This window comes from Rhipicephalus microplus, chromosome 2, assembly GCF_043290135.1.
Source record: "Rhipicephalus microplus isolate Deutch F79 chromosome 2, USDA_Rmic, whole genome shotgun sequence".
NCBI classification, from domain to species: domain Eukaryota; kingdom Metazoa; phylum Arthropoda; class Arachnida; order Ixodida; family Ixodidae; genus Rhipicephalus; species Rhipicephalus microplus.
Window position 1 is genome coordinate 213572262 of NC_134701.1, and position 19185 is coordinate 213591446.

The 19185-nt window shown below is 44.9% G+C and overlaps 1 protein-coding gene across 2 annotated transcripts in view; it reads left to right on the forward strand.

Moving 5' to 3' along the window:
* The window catches only part of Sbf (SET domain binding factor), a 145780-nt gene extending 131960 nt beyond the window's left edge, over window positions 1–13820 (forward strand). For both annotated transcript variants that reach the window (XM_037421552.2, XM_075875915.1), the window contains 5 exons: window positions 3480–3726; window positions 5501–5653; window positions 11172–11317; window positions 12026–12157; window positions 13369–13820. In XM_037421552.2, the coding sequence (XP_037277449.2) occupies window positions 3480–3726; window positions 5501–5653; window positions 11172–11317; window positions 12026–12157; window positions 13369–13461 (771 nt within the window). In that variant the 3' untranslated portion in view covers window positions 13462–13820. The remainder of the gene's footprint in view (window positions 1–3479; window positions 3727–5500; window positions 5654–11171; window positions 11318–12025; window positions 12158–13368) is intronic.
* Window positions 13821–19185: the final 5365 nt, after the last annotated feature.

Here is a 19185-nt window from a genome sequence, read left to right on the forward strand (position 1 = left end):
CTTTTTAGTCAAACAAGGAAAACTTATTGATCAGGCACTACCAGCATTAATGTACGCAGATGATATAGTGCTAATGGCCAACAACAAGGAAGATTTGCAGAGATTGATGGACATCTGCGGTAATGAGGGAGATAGGTTAGATTTCAGCTTCAGTAAGGAAAAATCAGCAGTCATGATTTTCTATGACAACGAAGGTAGTGAGCTTAGAATACAGGAGGTCACGCTAGAGATAACAGATAAATACAAATATCTGGGCGTATGGATAAGCAATGGGACCGAGTATCTGAGGGAACACGAAATATACGTGACGACTAAAGGTAACAGGAATGCAGCAGTCATGAAAAATAGGGCACTGTGGAATTACAATAGGTATGATGTTGTGAGAGGAATATGGAAAGGGGTCATGGTTCCTGGGCTGACGTTCGGCAATGCGGTCTTGTGCATGAGATCAGAAGTTCAAGCAAGATTAGAAATTAAGCAACGTGGAATAGGTAGGTTTGCTTTAGGAGCTCACAAGAATACACCAAATCAGGGAGTACAAGGTGATATGGGATGGACATCATTTGAGGGCAGGGAAGCTAGCAGCAAGATAAAATTTGAGAAGCGATTGAGAGAAATGGGGGAAGAGCGTTGGGCTAGGAAGGTTTTCAGCTACTTGTACATGAATAATGTCGATACAAAATGGAGGAAGCGAACCAGGAAGTTGACTGGTAAATACTTAGAAAACAGCAGGTGGCCAAACCAAAAAGAACTATCGGTTAAGAAGAAAGTGAAGGAAACGGAGACTGACATGTGGAGAATGGGCATGATTAAGAAGTCCGCACTAGAGGTCTATCGAACGTTTAAGCAGGAAATTGCTAAGGAAAGGATCTATGATAATACTCGGGGTAGTTCTCTACTGTTTGAGGCCAGAACGGGAGTACTGCGAACCAAGACATATCGGGCCAAATACTAAGGGGTAGACACAGTATGCAGTGCGTGTGGAGAGGAAGAAGAAACTGCCGAACACTTGATAATGTTCTGTAAAGGGCTTCACCCTATAGTTCAGGATGATGGTGCAGAGTTTTTCAAAGCACTGTGGTTTAGGGACCGGGAGGGCAAAATAAACTTTAAGCGGGTAGACTTCACTAGAAGGAGGTTGTCTGATTGGTGGCTAAAGTCAAGGCGCGAGTGAAAATTAAACTCTTCACTGCAAAGTATGAATCCTCAAACTCTTTTTTAAGGAAAAAAAATAAATATAGTTTTTGGTTCATTATATATTACGGCTTGGTGGCGCTAGCCACCGCCCGATCTAAAGGGTACAGCCATATCCATTCATCCATCCGACTGTCGGGACCATTTGGAAAGACAGAGAAGAGATTCTGAAGCTTCACCGAGAGTCACAACTTGCACCTACGAGGAAACGGTTGCGCCTGGGAAATTTTCAAGATGTCGACCAAGCTGTGCTGACCTGGTTTAAAGATGCCCGGCTGCAAAACATCCCAGTGTCTGGCCCAATGCTTCAAGAAAAAGCCCGCGAGTTCGCCGACGCACTTGAAGTAACTGGGTTTGATGCAAGTGCGGGTTGGCTTTTTCGTTTTCGCCAGAGAAACGGCATAACCTGGCAGGTAGTCTCAGGTGAAGAAAAGGCTGCGGGCAAAGAGGGTGCAGATTCCTGGCGGAACGATCGTTTCCGAGAGGTGGCAGAGTCGTACTCCGAAGACGACATTTTCAACGCGGACGAGACCGCGTGCTTCTACCAGCTATTGCCAGATCGGACGATGCACTTCAAAGGTCAGCAGTATAAAGGAGGCAAGAAGTCGCATCTCCGCGCGACGGTCTTGCTCTGCTGCAATGCGTCGGGCACGAAGAAAATCAAGCTGCTTGTCATTGGAAAATACCGCAAAGCCTCGCTGCATGAAGAACGTCGTATCCCTACCGTTCGACTATTGTGCGAACAAGCGTGCCTGGATGACAAGAGAATTGTTTTCGCAGTGGCTCATCATACTCGACGAACAAATGAGGAAAGAAAATAGAAAAATTCTTTTGATCGTCGACAACTGTTCAGCCCACATTGTAAATGTTCGCTTGACGCACGTTCGCCTGGAGTTTCTGCCACCGAACAACACGTCGTTGATGCAACCACTAGATCAAGGCATCATAAAGAGTGTTAAGGTGGAATTTCGCAAGCGCCTTGTGCAGCGTTTTATTATAAATCTCCGCTTAAAGCAGCCGACATCAGTCAACGTTCGTCAAGCGGCGGAAATGCTGACGGGAGCCTGGTGGAACGTGAAGACGTCAACAATCCGTAACTGTTGGCGAAAAGCAGGCCTAATCAAGGCGCCTGCCCAAGTTGAAGACAACCTGGAAGAGGACCACAGCAACCCAGGAGACCTGTGGACTGAGGTTGAGGAACTGTTGCCCGACGTCTCTTCCTTCGACGACTACGTGGAGAGCGACAGCGCAGCACTAACGTCGGTGGACATGACAACCGAGGAGATTGTCAACAGCGTTCGCGACGTCTCCAGTGACGACGACCCGAAGGAAGAGGACTCTGTATCACCGAACACTGAAGAGGATGAGACCATATCGCGCTCGGATGTTTTAGTGCACATGAACAAAGTCCGCACCTACATTGGTCGGTGCAGTGATGTGCCCGATGAGGTGCTACGTAAGGTGGAAGGTGTTGAGGCGTACTTAATCAGCCGTTTGTGCTCCACGCGTCAGAAGAAAATCACAGATTTCTTCAAATAAAGAATGTTTGAAGTGTGTGTAATTTTTTTTTTGTGTGTGTGTTTGCTTGTCGGCGCACACGGCAACTGCCAAGGTACGTCATGTTCGCTCCTAGGTTTGACCTCTTGCTTACAATCGAAGTTTTTCATTACAACGATATTTCAAAATAACGTACGAGTTGCGGCGGTCCCACTTAATTCGTTATATCGAGATTTGACTGTAACAGCAGTGTAATTGGCCGCACTGCTTATTATTTTTTTTACAGTATTTTCCGAACAAAGAGCATGTGCCTTGTGTAGATGTGCTGTATCTTATATCAGCTGCATGATAAAGAAAAAAAGTTCCAAATTCGATATTGGGTCTCTTGTGTGTCTACCAGGGTTACTATATTTTAATTAGGTGAGACGCTTCAAATGCAACTCTGAAAGCTCTATAAGCACAGCTGTGTTGCTGAGGCTTGTGCTGCATTCATTTTACAGTGAATGGGGGAGACATAAACTGAGATTACAATGAGATTACAACAATGGTGTACTTTCCTTGCTTTTCATGCAGCATAATCATGCAACACACACCAGTCTTCATGTCGCGTATTTCAGTCCCTTTATAAGAACAAAAAGATCTCGTTCAGCAGAAGTTAGTCAAGTGGTGCTGGTGTCAAGCAACGAAGTGTAAGAGCCACCAAGGCTGCATGCCACTGTGGTGTATGCATTGTAACGAGTGCCGCTTACAGACATTTGAACATATATCGACCACTTTGCACATTTTAGCGCCAGTCATCGTTCAGCACAGAGTTTGTGCGTGCCCATGGGAGGGCACTGCACAAGCGTTCCACTATTGAGTTCCTGGTGCGAGGCAAGATGGCCGGTGGTGCCCTGGAGGCAACAGGGGGCACTCCCGGAGCCGCACCAGCTGTGCCCCCTCAGGCGTACCCTCACCGCTTCGACCGCTGCAGCTACTCGACGCCCACCTACTGCGACCTGTGCTCAAGTATTCTTTGGGGACTTGTCAAAACTGGTGAGGTTCTCAGCCCTGTAGTCAATTGAACCTTAAAAAGTATCATTAGTTCTGTCCACAGCCATCACTGTCTTCCCCACAGTTAATTTGCATAAATGCTCCATCCAGTAGCGCTTTCTTGTTTTCGTGATATCAAGCATTTCTTTAGTTTTATATAGCAATTGTTTTTGCTGTACACGCATATTTGTGTCATTTAGTCTAAAACTTGAATGTCCTTGTAAGTTTTACCGGCAATCCCGACATCCCTGCTCAGTCAAACGTAATGCTTTAGTACGTCTAAGAACTTATGTCAGCCAGGTGAGAAAGAACGAAGAAGTGAGCACTCTCGCACGCGCTTCACGCTCTCCACCGTTAGCTACAGAAAAAGCTTTTCTGGCATAAAATACATTGCACGAGATAGCGCTAGATTTTTCGTGCTGAAAGCTACGTTCCCCACGAGTACTTGACAGCCAGCATTAAAGGCGGCGCGCATTGTGTGACCTGAAGTCTTTCGGTATGTCGCGAATTCACAACACCAGCCAGTAAAGGCTTAAGAACAAGTGTCATATCTGGCAATAATAAAAAAAAAACTCGCAGAACTTTTTTTTGTGACCATGTTTTCACTTTGTGAACTGAATCTTGTGCCAGATGTCTTCAGACAACACAGAATGACAGGCAGCAAGCATCATTTGTTGTGAAGTATAGTGGGAATAGGGGGACAAAGAAGATGCTTGCTATCGGTCACAGGTCATGAAACAATTCATTGAAAAGTCAAGACTTTATATCACGAACATAGATATAATGAAATATGAGTTATAAAGAAATAAATGAAACGACTATTGCCATGATATACTGTTGTGAAGTATAGTGGGAATAGGGGGACAAAGAAGATGCTTGTTATCGGTCACAGGTCATGAAACAATTCATTGAAAAGTCAAGACTTTATATAACGAACATAGATATAATGAAATATGAGTTATAAAGAAATAAATGAAATGACTATTGCCATGATATACTGTTGTGATTTCATGTCTAAAGCGAACTTTAAAATGTAACGAAGCCACTTGGGTGTCAGATTTGATTTAATTAAAATGAGGTTAGTGCGTTTTCTTACTCCATGTGTGTATCACATACTTTAAATATACAGAAATTTAGCTTTCTTTATATTTTTTAAAGATTTTTTTATGACCGACGCTTTAAGGGGTAATAAACTATACTGAAATCTTGCCAGTCTCCTGTTTAAAGGGCCAGTAAACAACCCCAAAGTCCGAAAATTTTTATAAAGAGAAATGTGTGCACTTTTGCCTTGTGAACATGCTGTCGGAAGAATTTTGCGAATGCATGCTATATTAAGGAAGTTACAGGGGTTATAACATCAGTTTTAGCTGGTTTCAAAATTTCACGCGGCCTTGCCACTCTTTTTCATCACAGGCAGGGGAAGGCATAGCTTGTCGTCGTGACTGATTTAGACCAATCGACGAGCTGCGTGTTACATCAAGTTGCTGATTGGTGACTTTGTGTCACTACACGTGAAAAGAGGACTGATCAGGCGTAGGAAAGGAGAGCGGGCATTGTTTTTCGAAATGGAGGCTCTGCGTGGCACGCAGGGCTGTAATATTAGGAAAAATTTGGTCGCTGCTGTCTACTCTACGAATCGCCGAGCTTTCTTGGAGAATATTAAAAAAAAGTCTGAGCTTGTTGACTGGTCCTTTACGTGTGTTTGCTACCAATCTCTCTCATGAAATGGCTCACTGTAGCGGATCAACTAAATCGTGCTCGGGCACTTTCTCGGCAGGCATGCATTGCGTGGACTGCGGTTACAACTGCCACGAGCGGTGCCTGCCGCAGGTGCCCAAGAACTGCACCAAGTACAAGAGTGTGGTTCCAGACCCTGGCTCGACTGCGCTCAACAAGGGGCCTAGTGCTGAAAGTGCCTCCATCACTTCCGGTGGGCACCGTAGCAGCGCTGCTTGCTGTGTTACTCTTAAATGCATTGTTGACGTGTTCCAGTGCTCTCATTGGCCATTTACTCGTAACCAAAGTTTTTTTTTTGTTCGGCTGATCACTAGTACTTGGCAACAACTTAACTCGGCGGGTAAGCAAAGGCTATGGAGGGGGGGCATCCGTGCATTTGTGGTATGACGCAGGTAGTTTTGCAGCTTGCTGCCGATTTTAGTTCCACTTTCTGCTTTGCTTGCTCGCAGCATTCGTAAACTCTCGGGCTGATGGCACCTTACTCCGGCACAGACATCGCAGATAACTTGCGTCGTTTGTTTTTGTAGCCACTTTGTTTTATTACAGTTTGAGCACATCTTTCTCGGAGAATGAAATGGTGAGTTTGCGGCCGCTCAATGTTCAGCTGGCACTCAGGACACCATGTTCATTCATTGCGAGAAGAGGTGTGCAAAAAATCTGGTGCTGTCAAATAAATGAAAAAAGAATTGTTAATGAATAATAATAATAATAAATAGATTTAAATAAATAACTAAAAAGAAACTGAAGTGTGCTATAATTTTCCTCCAAACAGCTTCCCATGCTTTTATTTGTATAATGAAGAAATATTCATATATTCGAGCTAGGTAACTCTGATAGTTAAAAAATAGAAATAGGTACCATTTCTTGGCATGTGCGCTTGAAAGCGTTCTATAGCTTCCGCAGTAGTGCCTAGAAAAGTTGTTGCCGAGTATAGTGCACATTACTTGTTCTTTAAGGGTGCGTTGTTGTGTTTGCTGAAATATCGACCTGATCTGAGCATGACATGGTTTGCCTTGTTTCCTAGTAGTCATGAATGACGGGGAATTTCATGCGAAATTTCAGATTGCTGTGAGTGTCTGGGTGGCTAGATAAGGGAAATAGATGGGAGGACAGACTGACGGCTTGTCTTCGCCTTTTGCCTTTACGAATTTCCCGCATGCTATCCTCCCATGAGATATTTCTTGTATTGTTCCTCTACTTTGCTGAGTTCATTGAGATACGGAAAAGATACTGCTGTAAGTTGAAGGATAGCCCAAAGCCTAAAAGGAAACCGGAAAGATTACCTGAAACGAAATGGTTGGGCAGGCAGGTGAACATACAGAAAGCTCACATAGGATATTTTTCATGCTTAAAAGGCAAATAATATTAGTGCTTAAAATGTTTCATGTGAGAACCGAGACGAAAAGCAGTTGCAAATGTAATTAGTAGAATAATATTGTTAATTGACTAAGTGCACATTATGATTGGCATTTAAAGTAGCTTCTGTCCTTGAGTAGTTCAGCTGACGAGATAAAATTATGCAGCGTAACATGCAATTTTTAAATACTTTCATAAAGCCAAGTCAGTGTAGCTTATACATTTTTCAATCTTTTGAGCCATCGAACTGTCTATTGTAAGGGTTCTTGAAACTAATGGTGGAAACCAGCGGTTTTATGAAGGCCTTTTAGGGTTTCGTCAGTGGTCATAATGAATGTGACCCACTTCAGTTTTACTTTCAACAGTACTTAATTTATTGACTTAGACAGGAAAATTTGCATTGTATTTTGTATTTAATAAAGCTATTCCACACCGCATCTGCGGTGTGGAATAGCTTTATGCAATAGCAAAATGCGACCTGCAATGCAGGTCGCATTTTGCGGACCTGCATTGAGAGTTTCCGAAGTGCTTGAAATGCATGCACGAGAGTGCTGTTTGCAACTCGTGTGCATTGATCATTTTGGTAATACTGCAAGCCTAGATATAGGAGATTATACAGGGTGCTTTGACAGCGCTGGTTTACTGCACAGTGAGGACTGCAATAACATACTGTCATGGTCGGTGTGCAGCATTTTTTAGCAGCCTGCAGAACCTCCATCGGCCAATTTAATAATCTCTTCATGTTATCACACCATGAGCAAGTCATTCGGCTGAAACACTTAAAAACAACTGTGTGCTAAGATTGTACGTTAATCAGGCGCAGCTAAAATTTGAGCAAGCTGGCCACATTTTTTCGTGGCTTATGATGTGCCAGCATTCAAATGGCAAAGTTTTTATGCACACTGAATTTCCGCTGCCCTACATCTCTTTTGTCACCAAAATCTGCTATGAGCAGTTTGGTACGTGCTAGATGCATCACTTCATGTTGCCTGTGGGCTATACGAGCATTCAGGGTTGGTCTTGTGATTGGCCCGTTCATTGCCAGTGCGTAGTGTGGCGAGCACAAGCTTTAATTTTGTTTTGTCAGCAATAGAATAAGACGTGTACATACGGTGCTTCGTTTTCGGGAACATCTTGCTCATAGCAGTCAGTGTCGGAACTGAAGCATTCAATGTATGCTCTGCAGGTACTACATGCGACTTGGAGAGGGGCTAGGGAGGAGTTGACACTAGTTGATGTATTATCACGAATGCTGCATCAACGATAATGATGACTTCAAGATTAAAGATAATGGGCATGTAGATGAAAGGTGTCTTTGCCTGTATAGTGGAGCAAAAACAAAGGTTTAAGTCTCTGAGAGATGACCGGCAAATGCTTGTGCGGCACACTCTCGGGTTTCGGTACCATAAAATGTAGAAGAAAGGTGTCTTCCCCAGTATAGTGGAGCAAAAACAAAGGTCGGAGACAAAACAAATGCGTTCATGACCGGCAAAGCGTTCGTTTGGAACACACCAGGCACGAGCTATTCTCTCGTCCCACACTTCGTTGTTCTCTTTCTTGTTTTACATATTCAGCAATATTTAACAGGGTGATGTGGCAGCTTTAATACTGTGAGGCCGCATGCATCAGGAGCCGTCATTCCTTACCTCCCCCTCCCCGCTGTTCTTGTTCCTCCTCCCTGATATTTCTCATCATTAAGTGGAGACGCGGGTCGAAAAGTCGCGGTTTTCAGGAAAATTTTCTCTTTTTTTTCCGGCTGTATTGGCATCCTTGGACTATAATCTATTACTTCTGAAAATATCAAGCTGAAATTCGCACGAGAAATTATCAAAAAATGCTTCCAAGTGGGCAGCGGTGACGCGAGAAATGCGCGAAAGTCGCGAAAAACGGCGAAGTTCGCGTCGTCCTGTCGCGAAAACGACGCGTTGGCCGCCATTTGCAATCGTGCACGCATGCTGCGAAGGCCGTATCCTTCATAATCCACTAGTAGCCAGTCTCGTGCCTTCACGCAGAATAAACAAAAAACGAGAGCTGGAAAGCGCAAAGGACTTTCGGCATTCCTCGAACTGTGCTGTCAAAATTCTGATTGCCCTGAATCTGCACTTTCGTTCACGCACACGTCGAGACGTACTGCTTCGGCCGGGGACCAAAGAACGAGCGCTCGTTTTGACAGCGGCAGCTCGCGTGACAGCTTTGCTGTAAACGTGAAGGCAGTTCTGGCAGCACGCGCTATAGGCGCAGGCCACGACCAACTTTCACGATTTTGTGCGATTCTCGGTCTTCCGAGCCCGATGCATCACAAGACATTCAACGGCATTTGCAAGAAGCTCCATGGTGCGGCGATGACGGCAGTGAGCAAAAACTTGCACCAGGCACGAAACATCACGAAGGACGCAGTCGGCGGCAGAGATGTGCCAGTCATGTTTGATGGCACCTGGCAGAAAAGAGGTCATAAAAGCCACAATGGAGTGGGCACAGTCGTGTCCCTGGACACGGGGCTCTGCCTCGATTTTGAAGTTCTTTCGAACTACTGCCATGCTTGCAGTATACACAGGGACCTTGGGGAGGATGAAGAGATATGGCGAGCTTTTCATCTTCCAGTTTGCCAAAAAAACACTGACTGCTCATCCCATGCAATGGAACTTGCGGCAGCTGTCAATATATGGCAGAGGACCTTGTCTTATGAAACTCCACTGCGATTCACCAGCTTCCTAAGTGATGGTGACAGCAAGGCCTACACTGCAGTCTGCGAGGCAAATGTATACTGTGACACCCCCATTGACAAAGAAGAGTGCACGAACCACGTTGCAAAGCGCTTGGGAACTGCCCTACGGAAATTGGCAACGCCACTGCTACGAGGCGAAAAACTGAAAGATGCGACAATAATAAAACTGCAAACATATTACAAGATCGCCATCACGAGCAACAAGGACAGTGTCCGAAATATGTACACTGCCATATGGGCATCGTATTTTCATTGCTGCTCCAGTGATGGTGCCAGTAGCCACAACTTTTGCCCCGCGGGACCAAATTCGTGGTGCAAGCACAAGCGTGCGGAAGCACTGGGGGAGCCTGCACCACGCCACACCCCACTGTTGACGAAGGCTCAAGGATTGGCAATTATGCCTATCTACAAGCGCCTTACAGAGGAGAAACTCCTTATTCGGTGCCTTCATGGCAAGACACAGAATGCAGCCCAATCGCTGAACAGCAAGATATGGCTGCTATGTCCAAAAACAAAGTTCGCCTCCAGAACAACTGTGGAGACAGCCACCGCTCTTGCTGTACTCTGGTACAACAAAGTCCACAGGGGCTTTGAAGAAGTGCTCGAAGGCATTGGAATTCTCCCCTCACAAGATCTGGCCACACATGGTGACCACTGTGACGTCATGCGCATCAGGAAGATGAACCTGAAGCAAACTGCAGAAGCGAGGGCACACCGTCGCAACACAGCGAAGAGAGCTCGTGTTGAGGACACTGACCGCAAGAGCCGTGAAGGACCAAGCTATGGTGCAGGGGACTTCTAGATACTTGCAGTGCATTCAAGGCAAGGTACTTTTCATTGTGCCCCAATTTGATGCAAAAAGAATGATTTCCTAATAAATGCCAACTTTGCGAACTTTCAAACTTGTTTTTCTCATTTTCATTTTTTCTGACAGTTTCACGTTTTCCGGGCAGCCTTTTAGAAACTTATATTCATTGTATAGTAACGAAACTTGGCACACATATTCTTCAACACATGCAGAATGCAAATATCTACTCTAAATTGCAATGCCTACCAGCATTAGTTGTGAAAATATTAGCTTATTGTTTCAAGGGAGATTGAAAATATTAAGTCATTCAATACAATTTTTTTTTCTTGGTTCCAATATTTCTGTGACATATCTATATAGATATTTGCACTTTTCAATCTACCAAGAGTCAAATAAGATCAGACACAGTGCTTTTACTGAAAGTTTAGTACATAAAAGAGTGCCCGTAAAAAATGTAACTTTTTGCTATTGTTTATGGCATAACTCAATAATTATAGCAGCTACACAAAAAATGATTGCATATTTGAAATCTGCATGTAAACTATACTATTAACAAACTTTTCAAGTCTCTATTACTAGAAATAAAAAAAAAACTTTTTCGAGGAGCGTCTCCCCTTAAGGTAATTGAAAAAAATACGGAGTTCCGCGACACTTGGGGGTTCCCCAAGGCAAGAATGCTTTAGAACTCGCGGTCTATGGCAATGAGATGCAGTAAGCTTGAGCTTTTCCAATTTTCCTTGAGTGACTCACCAAGCTAATGTCATTGTTGACACCAACCTGAACGTGTATCACATTGCGTGCTCATGGCTTCGCATAATGCAGGCATGCACTCGACCAGCCAGTATTACGACCAGTTCTCGTCCAATTGCCCGGAGAACCGGACACACGAGGGCTACCTTTTCAAACGGGGAGCCTTGCTCAAAGGGTGGAAGCAGCGCTGGTTTGTGCTCGACTCTACCAAGCACCAGGTGAGTGTCATTGCTAGACTAGTGCTCAGGGGGGCGTTTTCGCTGGTTGAACCTTGTCAGGCATGACCTATGAAGAATGATCTATAAATCTGTCAAACGTGCACAACATTACTTCAAGGCACTTGACAATCTATTGGAACAAAAATAATGTCATAGTACGATTTCTTTGTGTTATAGTAAGTAATGTTAAGTAAATTCTAGTTATATATCTATTTATCCTGATGTCACTTATGTTCTGTTGCTCTATAAATAGAATCAAATGTCAGGCTAAAAATGTAGTCAAACTTTGTTTACGGTTACTTTTACTTTGGCCAAAGAAAAATTGTACTTTTGTTGTGGCCGTTTAACATTGTAGTGCCTGCACAAAAGTGATCATATGCTACTGTACTCCACAAAATGAAGTTAAATGAAGGCACATTTATTATGCGAGAGGTTCAATTAATCTGAACCTCAATCTATTTAGCTCTTGGCCACTAACCGACTAGACTAGCAAAAACAACTCGTTGTGTACAAGTGTGTACAAAACGTCTCGGAGGGTAATAGTGTTATCTGGAATAAAAGCTTCACTGAAAGGTCAAAAAAAAAAAGAACTGTGAAAAATACACTTATTCGTTTAATGCTACGTTTGAGAAGTGTGGCTGTTGCCAGCATAACTGGGTTGTCAGTATTTCATTGTTGCAATGCATGGTTTGTATTTTACTGTTTCAGCTGCGGTACTACGATGCGGTGGAAGACTCACACTGCAAAGGGTTGATTGACCTTTCGGAGGTGATCTCAGTGACCCCGTCTCTGCTTATTCAAGGAGCGCCAAAAAGGGCTGACGAGAAGTCGTTTTTTGATGTAAGCCCTAATCCTTCGTTTACGATCACTGTCTCTTGCTTTACCCCTAATTTCTGTCAGTCTCGAAAGTTTACGGAGCATGTGCTCTTTTAAAAAGGAAAAATAATATAAAACTGCACTCAATCTCAGTTCAAGCAAGCAGATTCAAAACGAGTTCATCGAGTTGTTACTTACTATGTGCTATCTGAAAATTTTGAATGTAGGCTCTGAGGGCTAGGTTTGTGTTCTTTGAGCCCGATGCAATTATTGCTAAGTGTACATGTTTGTGCCAGCTTCCTCTAATGACTACAAGTATTGTGGCTTGCTGCGGTAACCACTGTCATAATGCCTATGAGCAGAGTGCTTGCACTAGTTTAAAGACGATAATTATGAAGCAGCGATATCTTTTATGGTGTTTATATTGGCAAGCTCTAAGAAATGTGTGCTCAACCATAGTTGTCTGGTTTCATGGGGCCTGTACAGGACTTCCTAAAGGACATGGTTTTGCCTGATTTTTTACAATGTCGTGGTGCTTTAACCGTAGGTCTTTAACAAACTGATTTAAAGGATCTGTGTGAAGCATGTAATTATGGGGCTTTAAACACTAACTTCTCTAGATGTCACAGTGCATCACCCCACAATGTTTTCAGCGGTCCATGCTTGTTTCAGGATGTGGCATGGTTTCTGAACTTCACTCATGCGAGCGATGAGATTTGCTTTTTTGAGTTCCTGCCATACAATGAAATGTGGGTGGGTGGCTGGGTTTGTGGCAGCAGCTGGTGGCGCATAGATCAGCTGGCCAAATATGGCACGATCTGCGGTATGGGTGGAGTATCGCGGAAGGTGCAGCATAGATGTGCCTGCTCAGTGAAGAAATTGAGCAAATACACAGTTTGGGAGAAGTGTGGCCTCAAGTGCCCATAGCTCCCTTGATAAAAGGTGCTTTATACTTCGTCTAGTTGCAGCCTTAGCCACATGAGTAAATTCAGAGACCCTTCAAGTTACGTATTCAGTCAAACCTGAATATATCACTTGCAGGCGCACGGCATGTTGTTTGGCATTTGCTAATATGGAGGTGAATGAGACTTTGATATTTGCATTGTAAGTTGTGGTGCTTATTGGTGGGATCACCAAGGGAATGTTGCAACAGTTTGGATGTGTCGAACAACGGGACATATACGGGTTTCGCTGTTCTTGCATACACTAAAATCTTTTGTTTGCTCCGCGTGCAGGTGAAAACAAGCAAGCGGATGTACAACTTTATGGCTGCAGATGCTTCGGCGGCACAAGAGTGGATCGAGAAGATTCAGTCTTGCCTGCAGTGAGGGTCAAATTGGTCGTGTGACCTCCACTTCCACCTCCGCCGGCCTGTGTCACAAGCTCAGCAGAGATCTCTTCATCCGTTTCTTTTCCAAAAGCCCTCGCACTGCACAGAATGCTTGAAGCAAAGCTCCACGATCAACTCCACCGTATTTTTTCCGCTTCCCGTGAGGTATTCTGCACAAGCGATGCAGCTGGTCAGTTTGCCGAATATACCGGCAGAACGTACAAGGAGCAAGGAGTGGAGTGCCAGTATTCGGCCAGGCCAGACAGGCGCTTAAAATAGGTCTCACTCTGTTTATATCATCGCTGCCAGTCTTTTTTTTTTTTTTGTGAGAGTTTAAGAACGAGCCTGCTTTTAATGTCGATTCTGAGAACAACACATGTGGCGGAAAAAAAAAACCAGTCGGCAGTTCAACGATCGCAGCCCAAAAAGGAGGCAACGAGCCAACTGCCCGAACGGTAGTGCCTGCTAGTTCTCCAGACGTTTCTGATGTGCATTACTGAATGTAGCCGCCTCTCGCAGGGTAAATACAAAAGCGCATTCTCGGATCACTCTGTCAGATTCTCATAACCGGCGAAGTGATATCTGCACAATGGACGAACAGGGATGATACGAAAGGATGGCAGTGGCTCAAGAAGGAGGCCGCTTCAATGCGAACAAGACGACCTTTTAAGACATGACCACTAGTCCAATGTGCCACTGCACCAGTGTTTCTTTTTTCTTGTGTGTGTGCCTTAGACTGTTTTAAGTTTTAGCCCTCGACTCTCTATCTCGTCATTGCAGTGGACACTTTTATTTAGATAGCTTGTGTTTGTTGTTTGTGTTGACGTATATATCTATTTTTTTTTTGTACCAGTGGGCCAATCATTGCGATCCTTCTCGCCGCTACTGCCAGGCAATGATTGTTCTTCCTTATTAGCCACTCACGCCAGTGAGCATTGTTTGCCTCTTTCCCCTGCCCTTGTTATGTGGTATCTTGTTGTGGACCCAACATTGCCCGGCGACATTCCAGTTCTGAAAAAGGTCGTTTTTGTTTTGTTTTGCTTTCTTTTTCTTTTGGCAAAAATGAAAACAAAAAAAGTCTTTCTCCCTTTTGTTGTTTTGCTTGAAATTTTTATCTTTTGCCTCGTGTCACTTTGCACAGCATGCCAGAATACTGCAATCTTTTTTTTTTATCAACAGCATTCAAAAAGAAAGATGGAAGAAAGAAAATGAATAGCTGACTTGTATAAATGTTAACTTGAATGATTAAAGTATGACCAGCCTCTGGAAGCATCTGTTGTAAATGATTTTGCTGGTGTGGGTTTGCAGCATCTTTCCCAGTAAGTTCACTGGTGCTGTTTTGAAATATAAATGTAGATGTTGCTGTTGTACAGTATTCTCCATGGCTCACTGGTCAGAATAGGTATAAACGTATGTTTATTTGTAAACCGCATTCAAGATTTTGCTGTGTGAACAGTACAAAAACCTGCAGAACTGAATAACAGAACGATAGTTATGCCAGTCTCTCTGTTGTTTTATTATGTACGTTTCCATGTTCTTAATTGCACATGGGCCAGCACACGGACAAAGATGTGTACAGAAAACCATAAGGCCTTCTATGGCAAATATACCGTTAGAAGAGAAAAAGAAATGTCTATGTAAAACTGTAGTATTTGTTACTGTGGCAGACAGATTGCAGTATTCCGGATGAATGTGGCCAGTCAACGTGAACTACGCTGCTTTTACTGTTGCCTTTATTAAAGTGTATCTAGCTACCTACGCAAAAGCTGACACGTCGTCATGCAGCCTGTACATATTGTATTGCGTGCCTAGTGGTCGCTTCAGTTTGTTTTCTGCCTGCCTGACGCAAATAGGATTTTCCAATGTGCACAGACAATATTTGAAGCAGGTGTGAAATTTGCATAGATGCAATACTCTTGTACATAGGGAAGAAGCCACAGTTGTGGATCTTATGCAAAGTGGTTGCAGCTGAAAAGCTGAAAAGGAGCTACTTCGAGACTGCCAACGAGCTGCAACCTGAGGAAATGTATTGAAAAGTGACAAGCTTCGTGTGTGGCCAATAAAACGAAGCCCCTGGAATGTACTGTGTTGACTGTGTGAGTTGGGATTTTTTACAGCAAACTGTATGCCGTCTCCGTGGACAAATAACAAAGCGTTTGGCCCCTAAATCGCCATGCTTGCGCTCGCGTGTTTCTCTGCTAGCAAATGCATGCACTCCTTGTGTTTTCAACTCTGACACTGAGGAAGGGCATTTCGGAGAGGTGGACAGATGAACTGACTGATGCATTTGCTGTGGACTCATGCACAACTGCAATGCCACAACTATATTTTCGCTATCTGGGTGGTTTAGGGCCCTTCAAAGGGACTCTTAAGTGAAACAATAAATTGGTATAGATTTAGAACTGTGAGAACTCAGAGTTTCACTGTAATAAGTTCATTATTAGCGGAGAAACTCGAGGTTAAAGTTTCAGTTTTAAGTTTGGCATCTAAACATAAGCCCGAGACTCCACGAATTTCGAAATATATTTTTGGTATTTTGGCGAGATTGGCTTGATGAAATTTTAGGGGTGAAGCTCCTTAAGCCGTAGGTTCGCCCCTCCTAGCTCGTCGGGGTTCGTGACCGCCTAGTTCGATGACTCATTCAGCAGGTGCAGACGGGCGTACAGACAAGCAGACAGACGGATGGACAGACAGACTAAAACCCCTGGTGGTGGTGGTAGTGATTAGAATGAAGAGGAAAAAGGCACCTAATTTCTGTCTGCCTTCAGGCGACACGGCGCAGTGCCTTATAGGGGGTGGGGGGAAGGAGGGATAAAAAGAATAGAAGGAAAGTAGAAGCAGAAGAAGACAGCCAACGAGAGGAAAAAAGAAGGAGATAGGAAAGTGGGGATCCGGTCGAAGCAGTCCAAGGGCGGGGTGCCACAATGCGAGAGCTACACGGCGTCAGGAGACCGCGGAGGGCGAACCAGTCGGCGGGAGCTACGCTGAAGTCGGAGATCGCGAGGGCACAACCGTCCAGCTTGAAATCCTGCGAGCGAAATCACTAAAACCCCTTAAGGTTGGTAAAGCAGTGACGTACGTGGTTATTCACGCGCCTCCTCTCTTTTTCCCCTCCGACCTCTCCGAGGCCGGCGCCGCGTCGGTATTGGCCAGATGCCATCACGTGGGATCGCTCGCAGTGTTCGTTTGTTTACAATCGCTCGCGACTGCCATCTTTGCTCTGGAGGCGCGGACTCCTTGGGGTGCAGCGCATCTGTTTTGACGGATACAAACTTGTCGTTCAATGCGCGCTGTGCTGTGAAATACTTTTCACCCAAGAATGACGTCGCGGTTCGTTGCCGTGAGTGATTGTTGCGCCTTGTGATACAAGTCGCTGTTAATTGTGCAGGACGTCGCGATCTCTCACTCAGGTTTTATTAACACTTCTGCGGGGGGCTTTTTTTTTTTTTGTAGCGTTAGCTACAATTTCGCGTGGCATTCGTCTGCGCATGCGCAATAATACTCCGCCGCCTCCGCGCGCGGCTCGCTGCCGGTGTGCGCAGTTCGATGCGCTGCGCAGACGATCAGTGGTGTCACACACCGAAGCCGGCACCTCCCTCGCACTCGGCCGCGCGCGACTCGCCGCCGCCGGTGTGCGCTTTCCAGAGGAGTGCCGTCATAGCCTTGGTAGACATGGACGCCGACGCGCGCGCCTTCCCTGTGCAGTCGCCATCTGACACTGCGCTGGAGCCGCTTGATAGCGCCTCTGACTGGCGTTTGCCACTGTGTTATAGCCATGGAGAAGGAGAGTGCAAATGCTGCTCAACGGTGCAGTAGAGCGGAGAAGCTTAACTCATCGGATCCCGAAGTAGTTGTCCGGCAAAATAAATATACATGTGCCACATAATACGTATACCGTGTGTGTGTCATTGGAACAGCTGTAAGCATGATATCTGGAAAGCTAAGAATAATCAGCTGAACCTTTGCTAACGCTACGTATGTCCTGGCATAGCTGAGCTCAGCCACTGACATTTTTTTTTTTTTTTGTCCACGATACATGCGTACTGGTTCTGCTTGTCATTATGCGCCGACGAGTTTTGAGTTCGCGGTACTGGTTTGTGCGCTTAGAATGTACGCGGAAAGACGCTCAAAAATTGTGATTACGGAACATCAGAGATTTCGCTTGCTCTTCTCAATAAACAAAACTGAAGTGCAGCAACTCAAATTAAGATTGGTACTCTCCCTTAAATTTTGTTGCGTGCTGGTATATTTTAGAGCAAATTCCTTGCTCTCTGTGGCTTTTTTACGTTGACCGATAAGCAAGGTGACTCGCAAAAAGGCCATGCAGCTCTCGCCAAGTAATCGCGTACGGTGGCGCGCTACTTAATTGATACGCTTGCTCGTTAATTCTTTAGGCGATATAGTTCATATGCGAGATACGTCCACGAGGCGCACTTCTGAAACATGATTGGTGCGTCTAACCACTTCATGAAACAACCACAGCTGTTCGAATGTATCAACTGTGCGCCTTCTGGCACATTATTAAGGGTATAGATGCTTCATCAAACGCTAAAATTGGCCATTGACGACATCGCCGTCCGCGTCGACAGCGTCAACGTGAGTTGTTGTTTAATTGTATGACAGTCTATGTAAATGCTCTCTGCACATATTGTGTACCCTATACACGGTGAAGCTTGCACCACCAATGGGCTGAGTAAGGAAAAACAGTAGCACTGTCCCTTCGGGTGCTATCGCGCCAGCTCACAGAAAGGTAAGCCATAGCAGCCACACATGAACGTTTGAGTGATGTTATTTACAGTGTAAAGCTTATGAAGGAGCGCGTATTGATGGGCCAAGAAAAAACGGGTGTTCTCACTAACGATGCGCACCAAGTTAACATCTGGTCACTGCGATGCCGAGTGACTCGATCAAGGCTTGATCATAAGGACGCGTTACGCATGGCACTAAACAGAGCGGATATGGGCTAACGCTACACTCGTTAAGATAATTTTAGGATGACTCAGACGACCGGCGCGAATGCTGTCAGCTCCTGCCTGCAGAGCAAGCGCTCCCTTTGCGAAAGGGCGTCTGCTACGCAGGAGCAATGCAGGTGGCGCCACGTTCGAAACGTGAGTGCGATGTAGAGGAGACTGAGGAGAAACGCGAGTGGTGGAGGAGAGTGTCGCTACTTTACGAAGTTCTAGGGGTTTTAACATAGACGTACGGACGGACGGAAGCAAGGACGGACGGACGAACGTTTCGCCCCACTCATTATGATTCACTCTAAGGATATGCTGTTTTTTTTTTTTTGAAACTTGGTATGCTAAGTTTATGGCACCCACAGTCAGCATTGCACTTTTTTTTTTAGCGATTGGAAAGTACGTAGGGCCGAGCAGACGCCGTCAAAATTTATGACGTCATGGTGTTTGGTGCTGGAATCTCAAGGTGGCGTCTCCACCCGCACTTTCTTTGCGCGCGTTTTTTTTTTTTTTTTCGCTGACCAAGCGTGGTCTGGCGGTAAGAGTGGTGTTTTGTGAATTGTGAAATTTTAATTAATACGCGAACAAAATTCTTTTTCTCTTTAGTGTCCCTTTAACAATTGAAGGCAAACAGCATATCTTTATTTTACATACGGCGTAAAGCCTAGCATTCGTTTAAGAAAACCACCAGCCAAGGATCAGAACCACGCGATAGGTAAACGCTCCCATGGGTTCCCGTAAAAATTAGGTTGAGGCTGCTTCGC